The 15,583-nt window shown below is 41.7% G+C and overlaps 1 protein-coding gene across 3 annotated transcripts in view; it reads left to right on the top strand.

The window, feature by feature from the left end:
* KIDINS220 (kinase D interacting substrate 220) overlaps positions 1 to 15,583 on the top strand; it is a 225,988-nt gene that overhangs the window by 185,920 nt on the left and 24,485 nt on the right. The window contains exon 26 of one of the 3 annotated variants that reach the window (XM_077488744.1): positions 1,492 to 1,548. The exons of the other annotated variants lie outside the window; for them this stretch is intronic. Within the exon in view, the coding sequence (XP_077344870.1) occupies positions 1,492 to 1,548 (57 nt within the window). The remainder of the gene's footprint in view (positions 1 to 1,491; positions 1,549 to 15,583) is intronic. 3 annotated transcript variants of the gene reach the window in all.

Raw genomic sequence — 15,583 nt, 5'->3', positions numbered from 1 at the left:
AACATCTGGGGTGCCAAAGTGGCCATCACTGGCTTATAGCATTAAAGTGACACTCCAGTCCCCCCACTGAAAAATTAAATTTCAGCAGCTACTGTAGCTGCAGACTTTTAATATTAAGACACTTGCCTGTCCTGGAATCCAGCGATGTCGATACCCCAGCCGGTGCATCCATCGGCTCTTGGTTGCCACAGCCAAAGCCTGTAAGGGAAACAGGCAGTGAAGCCTTGCTGCCTCACCGCAGATTCCCTACTGAGCATGCGCGAAGCACGCTGTGCTTTTTGAGTAGTGGCAGGGGAGGAGAGGGGGGGGGGGGCGAACTTTTGACGTACCTCGCTGTGGCTACAAGGTACCTGTCAAAAACTGAAACTCGCTTCCCCCTCCCGAAAGTTGCCAAATTGGGTGGAACTCTGCTTTAGAAACCATATATTATGCTTTTTGCTGTACTGATCTTGTTGCATGCTCCCAAAACTATGCTGGCATCTGCACACAGGCTCCAGATGCAATTTTGCATTTAAGTTGCTGTATGTATGCTATATAAATGTAACACTAGCTTTTCGCTTTCTTCTCTCTATCCCACCACGGTGTAAGCATAGTGTATTGGGGATTATAAGAGAATGGCAAGCAGGCATTGCAAGTTGCTTGACACAGCTTGGTTTGCATGCGACATGGGTATATCTGTGTGCTGGCCACATCAGAAGCCTTGGCAAGCACGTTTTGTCTGACATATATGCACTTTCATTCTCTGTTCACACTAGGACAATGCGGGAACCCTGTGAATCCACTGCGTATTCCCACATCGCATGTGATTTGCAAAGCAGTTCACACTGCACTATGTGAACTGCTAGGAGTGTCACTAGAAAGTTAATGACACGCCTAAATCAGGTTGCATATCGCACTACGAGCTGTCAGTTCAGACATGAATCGGATTGCATGGGTTTTTTGGTCAGATTCTGGTGTGGACCAAAAAAGAGTCCTGTTCGAGTTTGCTGCGATGCAAATTCAGCCATGCTATCTGTATGATTGAAATCGCATTGCATGTGATTTGCAGTGTGGTCCAAATCGCATGCGATATCGCACTGAGCACTGGTGTGAACCGGGACTAAAAGTAGATTTTAACTTTTTTTTCAGGTGACTTTAAAAATTGGAGAATTATAATTTGAATGAAATTGTTACAAAAGCTGGTCCGAGAAAATGCATTGCCAGGAAGCTGATTAAGGTGTAAAATGTTGGTCCTGTCATATGCGCAATAATGCATCATAGTATTCCCTAAATAACCCTGAAAATCTTTTAGTGGGTAGCATAGTAGGCTCTGGGTATACAATAGTTGTGTCTCTATATGTTCATCTATAGTAAATGTGTAGGTGCTGTTTCTATAACTTGTTCCACCCTAACATTTGGGAGCCCTTTGATAAATTCTTTACTTATCTCATCACAGTACTGTGTGTTTGCTGGGGAACTTTTTCACACTGTACACATTGTTGTGTTGCTTAGGACATTATTGAAGAAGATGCTGCTGAGAATCTGTCTACTCCCACACACTCCCCTCTGGTAAAACATGCACTTGTGTGGTGCTGTGTGGTGGCATCCCATTGCTTTAGGATCAGTCCCTTTTAACGTACACCTTACTAACCTTGCATCAGCAGCTGGTTGATATACATCTAGTAGACTAGTCTAAAAACTAATGGTGTGACTCACTGGTGTTTTGTGTGATATTGTTTTATATATATTGTTCTTTTTTTCTGTAGAAATGGTTTATACTATGGGAATAATGTATAAAAGGGAACTATGGCATAGTTCACCCAACACTAATTCCATTTTTTGTTGGGCACCAGTGGGATGATTTCTTTACTGGCTGCCTATATCTAAAATGGATTTTGGTAGAGAGATTTTTAGCTGTGGTTTCCCAAGTCCACTCGTGTAATTTGTCACTACAGTAGCTTCATCTGTAGATTTTATTCATTATATATTGTGTAGAATGCAGCAAAATGATTTACCTCCATAGTGAGAGGCTGTAAAGAATTCTTGTTGGGATAATCATATGTAAAGTGTGATTCTAGACTGGGCTGGGTGCCAACATCTCAATGGCATTAAACAATAAAGAAGGACTATACTGTGGGTATACTAATTTGTTTTATAACAACGGTAAAACATATATACACGCACAGATGATGATGTAATAACATAAATATACTCTCATAGACATGTACATCATGGTACAAACATACATCATAACTCAACTGTTCAGGTAATTGACCTCCGCATTAAAGCAATATTTATATTGAATATAAATTTCTCATTTTGAGTTTCTCTTCTTCATGGGCAAAGCTGTACACAGTTAATGAGAGATGTATACTTATCAGCCTCAGGTAGTTTAAAAACACTCCAGCCCATGGAGCAAATTAGTGGTTAGACAAAACAGTATATGTTGGGTCCCTGCGTGCATCCCTAAGACGGATAAGAACACAGTGGGGTTGATTTGCCAAAACTGGAGAGTGCAAATTCTGGTGCAGATCTCCATAGAAACCTTTCGGCTTCCATGATTTTATTTTATTTTTTTTGCAGCCATGAGCTTGTTTTAACCTGATCACCCTGTGAATGTACCAGACATGTCCAGAGAGGTTCACTAGTTAAACAACTTGGGTCATTTTTTGTCTGCATGGATCAGTTTACATAAAACGTGGCCTGAGGCTTTAAATTCAGGTTCCACACAAAATAAATTGGGTGGATTTTCCATTTCACTTGTCTTTTAGTATATATATATATATATATATTTTAAGATACAGTAGTTCACCTTAGGCAGTGATACTACAATCCCCTCTCTTTAGAGGGGTCTTTTTATGGATTTTCATATTGGCAAATTCATTTAGGGCTCGCTTTACCCAAAATTGAAACATTGCAATTTTTATTGGGCCACTTAGCAGTGCATCTAGGGATATATGTCCTGCCTATTGGAGTTTAGATATTACGAAATGCTGTGCCACCCCTCGTGTGAGATTTAATTTAGATCTGCTTCAGGACCTTGCAGAAAGGCAGTGTACCATTGCTATTGGTGTCTGAAAGAAATACTGTTCCAACAACCAAATAATGTTTTAAATTTTTTTAGATACCGTATTTGCCGGCGTATAAGACGACTGGGCGTATAAGACGACCCCCTATTTTTCAAGTGAAAACATAGGTTTTGGGCAATACTCGTGGTATAAGACTACCCCCTTTCTGAGGCAACACCATTTTAAAAAAACATTAGAACGATTAAAAAATACAAAGCAAGAATGCCAACTACTCATACGCGATGCTGTGTTATGTCATAAAGTAAATCAAACAATAATAACACAAACAGAGATCTATTGAATGCCACAACTCTGGAAAGTAGAATTTTTCACTAACCAAACCTATACCACTTTTGGGTTACATTCTATGGGAATTGTCCACCAAAATGCATTTAATAACCCCCCTGTCATATGTCCCAGATTTACCTGTCCCTCTTGGGTGCCTGGGACTTGAAAGGCAAACAGCAGGATGTATAGTAGTAGGAGATCAGTGAATGGATTTACCCAAGGAAGTATGGTGAGTGGTGTATTATTTTAATGAATACAACGCCTGCTTGGATTGGCAGAGGCTGTAGCATCACCAGCCCTTGCCTCTCTCTCTCTCTCTCTCAAAGCCAATCCGAGCAGGCTACTCTATGTAGCCTGCTTGGATTGGCAGAGGTGGTTACTCCAATCCAAGCAGGCTCTGTATTCATTAATAGAATACATTGCTCGCCGGGATTGGCTCAATGGCGTATACTGTTTGTAGTTAAAACCACATACAGTATTAGCAGACATTTGGGGGCTGACATCCATCGGGCAGCATTGTATACCTGTATACCCGGCGTATAAGACGACCCCCGATTTTTGGGCATTTTTTTTAAGTGTAAAAGGTAGTCTTATACGCCAGCAAATACAGTACTAGAAATGTTAGGTCTGCACATTTTAGTTGTAAATGTTCTCTAACACGCAGGCTCTTTGATCTGATGGGTGGAACAAACTTGTGTGAGCAAGTTAATTGGGCCTAGGGAATCTTTTCTGCTTAGCCAGTAACCTGTCTTTATTTTCACACAGATTGACTTAGCTGTTTATTTGGGAGCAAACAAATGTATGTCAGCCAGCGTATAACAATCATGAAATCTGCTCTGTCCTGCATTCCTGGTCGCCTAGAGCCTGTTTCCACGTTGAAGGGAACATAACAACTTCTCTCTAATGCCAGGATAACCCTCTTACTGCAGTCATTTGAAGCAAAACTGCAGCTGACACTGTGCCCGAACAGCTTACTGCCCTCACTGGGCTTATTCTGTCTTTGGGATTATACTGGCGATGAAGGAAGTACACAAATAACTAGAAAATTACATTTAAAAAGCAGAATGTATGTCCATCCTTGATACCCACTGTGTGGAGCTGAAACTTTTAGTAATGCCACATGTCACATACATTTGGGTGATATCCAGCGGTTTTGGCTGCTTCTGTTCATCAAAGGGCGAAAACACGTGTGTAAATTTGTGTAAATGATGTGTCAGAGTCTTCACCTGTGTGTTAATACCTGAAGTTTTCTCTTGTGTTGCTGTTACTATGATTATTATTTTATTTTTTTTAACACTGGGACTGGAAGCGACTGTCACATAAGCAATTCTATCACTGGTAGCAAGTCTTTAGCAACAAAAGTAATAATGGACAGCAACAAGAGTAATGACGGACCACCATTTTAGAATGGAGTCACTCCTTCACTAGCCAGACCAGTGGAATGCCACTTTCTCACTAGCGAGTGTTATTCAGTTACGTTATAGAACCTAGGCTTATGGGTGGAGGCTTCCTTGAAGCATTCTAGCTGAATTTTTCAGCAGAAGTTGAGGGCTGAATTTGGGAAAGATTGCTAATCCTCGGAGGCCAAGAAGAGTTCCTTTCATTACTCCCAGGCCTCAGCCTCTGAGGCCAAGTCTAAGTCTGGCTTCCAGTCCCACCTGCAAATATTGGACTTAAAAAGTCCCCCCGTTTCTCAGATCTACAGCCTGGGGTGCCTGCCTTTCCAAAGTAGGTCTTCTGGAGCAGTGTGTCACTGTGACCGTATATTTCCAGGGGTTCTACTCCAACCTGTTCAAATCCCAAACTAAAAGGGGTCTAGAAATTCTACATGGGATCCACAAGGGTCTGTATTAGGTCTCAGGGATCTTTCTGGTCTCTGTGGACATCAAGGAAGCGTACCTGCAGGTGCTCCTTTTTTTTTTTTCCCCAGCACAACACCTTGCTTTGCTGTACATGACTGGCACTTCCAGCTTGTGGCATTGCCTGTTTTATGCACCTCAAACATTCACCAAGGTATCTACCACCATAACCAAAACATAGAATATAGCTGCGCATAAATTTAAGCTAAAATAATGTAATAATATATGACCACAAAAAATCACCATAATAAATAACCATAAAAAAAAGTGCCTTGGTGGCAGTTTAGCTTATGTGCTAGTTCTGCTGTGCCCCTGGGGCATCCCCATCGTGGGATGACTTCTGCTTGGGCAATATTTGGCATGGAAAGCCCAAGTTGGCAGACAACTTGGGCTTTCCAGAAATTACAAAAGTTTGACTGGGTCCTGAACCCTCAGAATCCATTAAAATCGATTAATTCACTTGGAACATCTGGGTCTTATCCCAGACACAGCTCAGGCCAGAGTTTTTCTTCCCTAACAGAAAGTATATTCTTTCTGCTCCCAGACTTGGATTCTTTAGTCCAGTAGTGGCCTGACTCTGTCTGGGGCTAGTGGTAGCTAATGGTAGCCTCCTTCAAGACATTATTTGTCCAGTTTTACGTCTCTCAATTGACCAGAAAGAAAATAAGATGGTCCCACCGCTCTGTCTGATTATGCTCTTGCCACTGCTTTCCCCAAAATTGAGGCATGCTGAGAGTAGGGATTGATATACTGACACCCTTTTATTTTTTATTTGATTTTATTTTTTATTTTTGTTTGGGTACAATCTTTTGATAGTTGACAATATAACCCAACAGTCTCCTAATTCCTGTCCCTCGATAGACTTCAAGAAATTGATTTTAAAAGTGTATATATATATATATAATCTATTCATTTATTTTCGATCCACTCATGGATCGACCTAGGGGCCAAGAACTCTCCTCTGACTATTGTTGACTGTTACTCTACTCAGTATTGGTACTGCGCCTTCAGTCTATGAAGCTATTGTGTAGCATAGCCTTTATTGAAGATGATCTGTCTTAGGTTTTCCACCTTTAATTAACAAAAACTTCAGCTGAAATGGACACGTTTCTTTCTGCCAATCAAACATTTCTCTGACAGCCTGCTTTAGAAGTTACTTTTCTGCTGTCTAGGGAGAGGGTCATCATCGTTCCAACAGTAGAAGGCAATAACACCATCTCTAGATGACATTAAGACTTTGAATTTAATATGAACATTTTTATTGAAGAATCTCATTGTTTGCGTCATGGGTTGAGCTAAATATTTTATTTATTTTAAAGATGAACATCAATGTAAGGAAATTGTAGTTGTTCTTTTGAATATTTTATCATCTTTCCACGCAGCAACATAAATCTGCATTAGGTCAATAAAAACAGGTAGCATCTCGGTGAGCTGGGTGTACTAAGGGCTGCGGAGCTTTAACAATGCTCTTTCCGTTATGCTAATATTTATACAAACGTGAAAAGCGATTTCTGAAGTACCCCCCCTTCTCTTAGCCTACGGGGGAAAAAAAGAAAAAGAAATTCTAAAATAAAATTGGAGCTAGTGAATTGGTAGACTTCCGCTTTCTCTCGCATACAAAACAAAGTAGAGACAGCCTGTTAAATAAAACATTGCTTGTGGGGAGAGATACCAATCTGCATATTTCAAAAGGATGGCACTTGACACAAAATAGTTATACGGCAAATTGTTCATCCCACATTAACGTGCTGTGGACAGGCTGCTGCTTGCATGCTAATGCTCATGTTGTGCTGAATCAGCAATTTAACCCTGTGTTCTTGGCTCCTCACTGGATAAATCCTTGACAAGGGAACTCTGGCAAGTAGCAATACAATATACTGCAGAGGCCTGTACGTTGCTATGCTGAGGTTTCTTGCTGTTCTTAATCTTTTTAAAATGTACTTGTATTTATTTTAAACTGCCCATATGTGAACTTAGTTGTCACTCGCACAAAGTGAAGAAAGTCATTTCCCAATTGTACGGTGCAGGACACAGGATCTTAGCCTTAGACTATGGTTTAAATGTAGCTACCTTCAAGCGACTGGACACTGGTATAAGAGAGCTGCAGGGACATACCTATATAACTCTTCCCACTCCTAACTAGCCTCAATTGTTTGCTCGTGTCCATAGGTAATGGGACCTCTTTTTTTTTTTCTCAAATCAAGTATTTTTTTATTGATTATTATTTTAGTTTATTTGCCTAAACAACATATATAAATAATCCATGTGCCTATTAACAGCACTATATACTAGGGGTGCACCGAATAGGTTTTTTGTGCCGAAACCAATACGAAAATGAAAAATACACTAGGCCGAAAACCGATACCGAAACATATTTAAAAAAAATATATTTTTATACAGGAGATGGTCAGAGACTGGTGACATGGTACAGGAGATGGTCAGAGACTGGGGACATGGTACAGGAGATGGTCAGAGACTGGGGACATGGTACAGGAGATGGTCAGAGACGGGGGGCATGGTACAGGAGATGGTCAGAGACGGGGGGCATGGTACAGGAGATGGTCAGAGACGGGGGGCATGGTACAGGAGATGGTCAGAGACGGGGGGCATGGTACAGGAGAAGATGGTCAGAGACGGGGGGCATGGTACAGGAGAAGATGGTCAGAGACGGGGGGCATGGTACAGGAGAAGATGGTCAGAGACGGGGGGCATGGTACAGGAGAAGATGGTCAGAGACGGGGGGCATGGTACAGGAGAAGATGGTCAGAGACGGGGGGCATGGTACAGGAGAAGATGGTCAAAGACGGGGGGCATGGTACAGGAGAAGGTGGTCAGAGACGGGGGGCATGGTACAGGAGAAGATGGTCAGAGACGGGGGGCATGGTACAGGAGAAGCTGGTCAGAGACGGGGGGCATGGTACAGGAGATGGTTATAAACTGCACTAATGATACAATAGATCAATGCAGCCTCACCAGTGCCCATCAGATGCAGCCAGTGTGTCCCCCATTGCAGCCAGTGTGTCCCCCATTGCAGCCAGCATGTGAAGGGAAGAGAGGAGAGCCGCCTCCACCGCCTGTTTGATCACAGCGCCGGGAACATCGCAGCTTTCATTTCAATAGCTGTGTGTTCCCGGCCACGTGCCGTCACACACACCCCCTCCCCCTTGTCTGGGACTTTGATAGACAGATCATCCGTCCAATCCTGCGGGTGATCTGTTTATCAAAGTGCCCGGACAAGTCTAGTGAGTAGGATGTTTGTCTAGATATCGGGGGGAAGAAGGCACCATAATGTCACATTTACTAAGAAGAATTCACTTTCACTAGATTGCAGGCATCTGGTGGCGGTGGTCCAAGGACTTTGCATACGTTTTTGGCACGGAACTAGGTTGTTCTTTGTGTTTTAATATTGGGAGTGCGCTATCAGATTTTATTTATATGTATGTATATATTGGGGAAAATAATTATTTGATCCCCAGCTGATTTTGTAAGTTTGTCCACTTTCAAAAAAATGAAGTCTGTAATTGTTATCATAGGTGTATTTTAAATAGAGACCGAGTATCAACCAAAAATCCTGAAAAAACACATGATACTAATGTTATAAATTGAGTTGTAGTTCAGTGAGCAAAATAAGTATTTGATCTCCAAGCAAAACATGACTTCGTACTTGATGGAGAAACCCTTGTTGGCAAACACAGAGGTAAGACATTTCTTGTATTTAGTGACCAGGTTTGCACACATCTCAGGAGGGATTTTGGTCCACTCTTTACAGATCTTCTCTAAAGCCTTAAGGTTTCTAGGCAACTCAAAGTTTCATCTCCCTCCATGTGTTTTCTATAGGATTAAGGTCTGGAGACTGACTAGGCCACTCTTTGACCTTAATGTTCTTCTTTTGTTGCCTTGGCGGTATGTTTTGGGTCACTGTCATGCTGGAAGACCTGTTCATGACCCATCTTCAGCGTTCTGGCTGAGGGAAGAAGATTTTTTTTTTTTTAATACATGGCCCGGTCCATAGGCAGCCTGTACCATTAGAGAAGCAGCCCCAAAGCATCATGTTTCCACCTCTGTGCTTGACTGTTGAGATGGTGTACTTGGGGTCATAGTCAGCATTACACAGAGAGTCAAGTTAATGCCAAAGGGCTCAATTTTGGTCTCATCTGACCACTGTACTTTCTCCCAATCCTTCTCTGAATCATTTAGATGTTCATTGGCATGGCTGTATGTGTACCTTCTTGAGAGGAGGACTCGCCGTGTTTGGAGGAAGAAAAATGGTGACTATGACCTTAAGAACACCATCCCTACAATCAAGCATGTAGGTGGAAACATTATGCTTTGGCGCTGTTTCTCTGCTAAAAGTACAGACCAGTTTTGCCACGTTGAAGGGCAATGGACAGGTCCCCCGGTATTATAACATCTTGGCTGAGAATCTTCTTCCCTCAGCCAGAACACTGAAGGTTCAGGATGGGTCTTCCAGCATGACAATGACCCAAAACATACCTCCAAGACAACAAAGAGTGTCTCAAGAAAAAGCACATTAAGGTCATAGAGTGGCCAACCAGTCAGACCTTAATCCTATAAAAAAATGTATGGAGGGAGCTGAAACTTCGAGTTGCCAAACGACAGCCAAGAAACCTTAAGGATTTAGAGAAAATCTGTAAGCCCCTGTACACACGGTCGGAGATTCTGCCAACCAAATCCGTCGGATTTTGTCCGTCGGATTTTGTCCGTCGGATTTTGTCCGTCGGATTTTGTCCGTCGGATTTAGTCCGACGGATTGTGTCCGAAACTGTTGCATACACACGGGCGGACTAAGTTGTCGAAAAGTCAGATCTTTCAGAACGTGATGACGTAATTTCGTTACGATGGGACTACATTCAGGCTAGTAGCCAATAGCTTTGATGTAGGAATTTGATCTGAGCATGCGTGGCACTTAGTCCGATCAAAATTCGCTACACATGATCGGAGTATGTCCGATCAAACCGTTGGTCGGGAAATATTTCCAACATGTTGGAAAATTGGGTCCGACGGAGATTCGGACGGAATCAGTCCGATGCATACCACACACAGTCGGATTATCTGACGACACAGTGCGATAAGACGCATTCCGACGGATTCTCCGACCGTGTGTACAAGGCTTTAGAGTGGATCAAAAACCCTCCTGAGAAGTGTGCAAACCTCGCCACCAACTACAAGAAACCTAGTTTCTCCTGTGCTTGCCAACAAGGGTTTTGCACTAAATCATGTTTTGCTTGGGGATCAAGTTTTAATTTTACTCACTGGACTGCAACTCAATTTATAACATTTGTATAATATGTTTTTTTCTGGATTTTTGGTTAATATTCTGTCTCTATCATTTTAAAATACACCTATGATAAAAATTATAGACCCTTCATTTCTTTGTAAGCGGGCAAACTTACAAAATATGCAGGGATCAAATAATTTCCCCACTGTGTATGTATGTGTAATATATTATATTTTATTATATTATATACATTTTTTTTTTTCTGTTCATGTTATAGACTGTTTGGGTCTCACCACAAGCTACTCTTTTTTGTATTTGTACTATTTCACTTTATAATAGAACTTATACACTATTGATCCATAATGCGCTGGTTTAAGGGTTGATAAACCATTTTTTTTAATCACAGCTGAAAGATTTTACATGTCTTTCTAAAACATTGGATCAGGACACATTTGATTGGATTTCATCCACATTGTCATTGCTACCGTTTATTGATGCTGTACACTTCAGTTTAGTTTTAGAGCAGCCAGAGTCTTCACTCTCCAAGGTCTCCCGCATGGATTCCTTACAATTACCCAGTTATATGGTGACTGGACTGGCCTCACTTTGAAGCGCTATTCATTACTCCAAAGTGTTTTGCGCAATAGTAACCCTGTTCCGTTGGCTTTAAAAGTTCTGCTAAAAAATCGGTCCTCTCTATCCTTATTGGCCAAGGTGCAGTGAACAGTCCAGACTCTACAGAGTTGCACTGCTCAAAAGTTAATTGTGCTTGATCCTCTCGGGCCGAATTATACATTCCACCCTCCTCCACGATCCACATCCTAGGCAAAAAAAAATGGCAGACAGACTTTCTCTGGACTGGTTTCCAGGGACCTTCAGGCATGCCACTGGATGCTCCAGTAACTCAGTGGGATCAGTTATACCTGTTGTATGGTTTTCTGCACTCCAGATTCTCCCCCGCCTGCTACGTAGATGGAGGGAAACCCATTGATTCTCATCACGCAGAACTAGCCCAGGAGGATGCTGTTTTTGGACCTACTTAGACTTCTGGCAAACACTGTGCAGTAATTTGGATCATCCATAACTTCTGGCCCAAGGACCGAAACCACCATCCTGCTGCTCAGTTGCTGACTTTATAAGCTAGGCTGTTGAGGCACAGATTCTAGGGGCAGGGGTTTATATTTTGCTAGTTGCATGTAGCCGCACACAGAACAGATAGCAGCAGTTAGACAGATGTCTGAGCCTGGATGCAGTCAGCTGCATCCAGGCTCGGACATCTGTCCCTAACCACAGCTGAGTGCTCTGTGTGCGGCCACATGTGAACTCATGGTCAACGTGAGAGATAAGTAATTTCTGTTAGGGGGCAGTACTAGCTTTTGATGCCAAAGGTGTGCATGCTTTTTTGTTGAATAAATTATTGAAAAGGCATTTTATTTCCTTGTGTTCTTGTTCAGTTATATCACATTTTATCTGTCTGCACTGTTTGAATAAACCAAAAATGCACTAGCTTAAAGGAACCTATTTAGAAAATCAAAAACAAAGCTTTGTAACCCCTTTAACTTTAGGTGTCTCCAGTAAAGCATTATACTACAAACTAAAGTGACCTGCACAAAGCTCTAACTTTAGCACTACTAAACAACTTTGGTATACATTGGAACATGAATTGAATTGTGTTCCATTACTTCTAGTCCAACGTTAGTATCTGATCTCACAAATCATCTTTTGGTTGAATGGGCACATATTTCTGCAGCCCAAAATCATGGAATTGTTTCTAAATGAGATGTCCAAGAAGGTTATATTGGTGTGATGTCTAGCTATCCACATACATGGCCATATACTGTAATTTCAGAAGTTTTGAGAGCTCTAATGTTTTTTTGAAGTTCTCTGTAGTGGCTGCCATGTTAAGTATTGCATAGCTATGATGGCTATGTTATGGACCTGGCCTTTACCAGCCCATAGTTGAGGCAGCAAGCTAAGGAGTTACTTGTGCATAAGGGAAAAAGACATTTATTTTTTAACTCCATTCTCCTTGACCGCAGGGGTAGTCTCTCTGTGAGACCAGATATGAGCTGTGCTTAAATGAGACAGAATTAAAACACATAGTGGACACCCACAGAAAAGGAGCAAAGGAACGGACAATGCTTAGTATATGTGTATATATTGTATTCAGAAGGGTCATTCTTTTAAATATTTCTATGGTCTATATTACAACTGTGCTTAAAGTCATTGTTGTACAGAATTTATATAGTGTCAGCAGTTTGCACAGTGATTTACAACATGAGGGCAGGCAGTACATTTACAATAAATTCAAGGAGGAGTCAGAGGGCTCTGCTTGGTAGAGCTTACAATCTAAGCAGTAGGATCAAGTGATACAAAAGGTAATAACTGGGGGATGGTTTGAGAAAATAAAAGTACCGTTTTTAGGTGGGGATAGGATAGGCTTTTTTGAAGAGAAGGGTTTTCAGGCATCCCTAAGAGTAGAGTAGGAGATAATTGAACAGATTGGGAAAGGGAGTTCCATGGGATGGACAGAAGTCTCATGAGCATGGGAGGAAGTTACAAGTGGAACTAGAGAGCAGAAGGTCTTGGGAGGAACAAAGAACGATTTGATTGTTTGTTTTTCTTTTTAGACCAAATTAGTGATTTAGCTGGGGGCCTGATATGAATGGCTTTTAAGTTGTTAGTATTTTTTATTTAATTTGTTGGGTGAGCTGAAGTCAGTGGAGGGATTAGCAGAGAGGCGAAGATGACACTGGAAAGTTGGTAAAGTGGATGAGTCTGGCAGCAGCAGTCATGATGGACTGAAGAGGGGATAGCCTATGTAAAGGTAAGCCAATGGGGAGGGTGTTGGTATAGCCAAGGTGGAAGATGACCAGGGAGTTAATTAGAAACTTTGGTGTTATTGGTTAGGAAGGGGCGTCCAACAACAAAACCTTGGGGGGGACTCCAACAAAAAAAAGGAGCAGGAGTAGAGGAGGTAGACTTGTAGGTGACGCTGAAGGGGTGGTAGGATGAGAACCAGCAAAAAGTACAGTGGAGTTTCATGAAGAGGAGGGGGTGGTCAACTGTGTCAAAGGCAGCAGAGAAGTCCAGTAGATTGCAGAATGGTGTCCATTGGTTTTAGCCATTAGTAGATCGTAATAGCAACATTAAAGAGGTTTTTCTTCTCTTCCTTTTATTTTTTTGTAATGGTCAGGAAAATATACATAGGCGTTTCCAATAAGACTGTACATGGTGCAAAAAAAAAAACTGTACATCAGTATGCTTACAATTCGTTTTACTCCTTTATTGAAGAAAATGTTAGTTTTTTTGTGCATACGGCAGAAGGCTCCTGGGAGGAACTTGATTAAGCCATCGCCATTGTGAAACCTGCGGTACTGCATTGTTCTCAGTATTTGTCTTCAAACTTCTTCAGAAGTGTGTTCCAACACTAAGGGGAAATTGTAACACAGTATAGCACAACATAACGGCAGTAGACAAATATGTGGCTTGTAAATGTGTATTATGACAAAATACACATTGCAATTGTATGTTTTATAACATGGTCACATTCTCACATTTTTATATACTGCTGGGAACAACTTCTGCAAAGTCCAAATTGATCGAAAATCTATTTTGAAGGTCTTGCCCTGTGTATAAATTACAATCCAGACCGTCATGAAAATTGAGAACTTAAAGTGGTTCTAAAACCTAAACGTTTTCTACCTTGATGCACTCTTTGCATTAAAGTGGATGTAAACCCTCACATATACCCAGTGAAATGAACAGCCTTAGATGATACACAGGGATTAAACAAATCTCCCTGCATAAGTTTTACGTGTATATCGGCTGTCTTCATCTTTATGTACTGTTTAGAAAGTGCACATCCTGTTAAATTTTTTTCTTCCTGGTTAGCACTGCAGTGAAGCCTGGGCATACAGCCAAGACAGCTGATTGGAGGAAAAGCACAAACCCCCTCTCCTCATAGGTAGAGACTTTCACCTCTGTTGAATAGTTCAGCATTCTGCTAATCTATTTATAGCACCCTTCTCAACACAAAACTCAGGCTGCTTTTATCATATGTGTCGGAGAACTTGTCAGGAGTTAACAGGCTGATAACAGAAGACCGGTGCAGGAGACGGCTACGGGACATAGTGTTTGAAGAGCTAGCAAAGCACTGCAGTTATATGTGCCCAGCTCAAATTTCATGAATTGAGCTTACATCCACTTTAAGGTAAAAAAAAAATATGTTTAGGCATCCCCCTTCAGCCCCTCTTCTTTTTTTTTTTTTTATTTACCCTCATTTGATCCAGTGCTGTGCATGTCTGCAGCTCTTCTCTCGTCTAATTTCCGAGTCTCGCTGGCTTTGCTGGGGCATCGGGAGCTATTGGCTTCCAGTGCTCTCAAAGCCAGTGACAAGGGAGCAGTGGGTGGGGCCAAGTTAGGAACAAGCATACATGAGTGGCCCCATGGGAAGCGGCTTCCCGAGAAGAGGAGGTTCGTGGCTGCTCTCTGCAATTTCATCGCACAGAGCAGGTAAGTATAGCCATGTTTTTAGATTTTTTTTTTTTTTGCCATTTCTTTAAAACCTTAACAAAACAAATTTTTATTTGTTGCAGCTTACTAATCCTTAGATGTGGTGGCTGCATTAGTTTTTTTGTTCTATTTAGGCCTTTTGCCTTTGTTCACCAGATGATCTGACCAGTAACACACCACCGGTATTAGTGTCTTCACTCTGCAAGAAGGAGCATGGGGACATTTTTGAACAGTAGTATTGTCAGTCTGTGGGGGAAGGGGAGTGTTAAATGGACTAGCAGATTTAGATGCACTAACAAATTGAAATCAAACTCCAGATCACACTGCAAGTACATAAGCATTTAAAGCAAGATTTTTTTCTTTTGGATTACCTGTCCTGGAGTGCAGCGATGTCGGCACCGCAGCTGATGTTTCCATCAACTGTCGGGTGCTGCCGTTGCAGCTTACGGATTCAAAGACAGGTATCCTGTCCCCCCTCCCCCCCAAATTGTGGCACCAAAGGGGAAAGGAGACAAATGAGTGGAAGTTCCACTTTTGGGTGAAACTCTGCTTTAAAATGCTGACAGTCCAACTTCAGCAATTGATTTGACTAAGATCAGAACATATTGAAACTTTAGCATATAGACAGCGATCCG

Source organism: Lithobates pipiens, unplaced genomic scaffold (genome assembly GCF_037356315.1).
Source record: "Lithobates pipiens isolate NorthernLeopardFrog02 unplaced genomic scaffold, aLitPip1_a1.2 Scaffold_18, whole genome shotgun sequence".
Taxonomy (NCBI): Eukaryota; Metazoa; Chordata; class Amphibia; order Anura; family Ranidae; genus Lithobates; species Lithobates pipiens.
The sequence above is the reverse complement of the archived record's forward strand: the minus strand, read 5'-3'. Positions and strand labels throughout refer to the sequence as shown.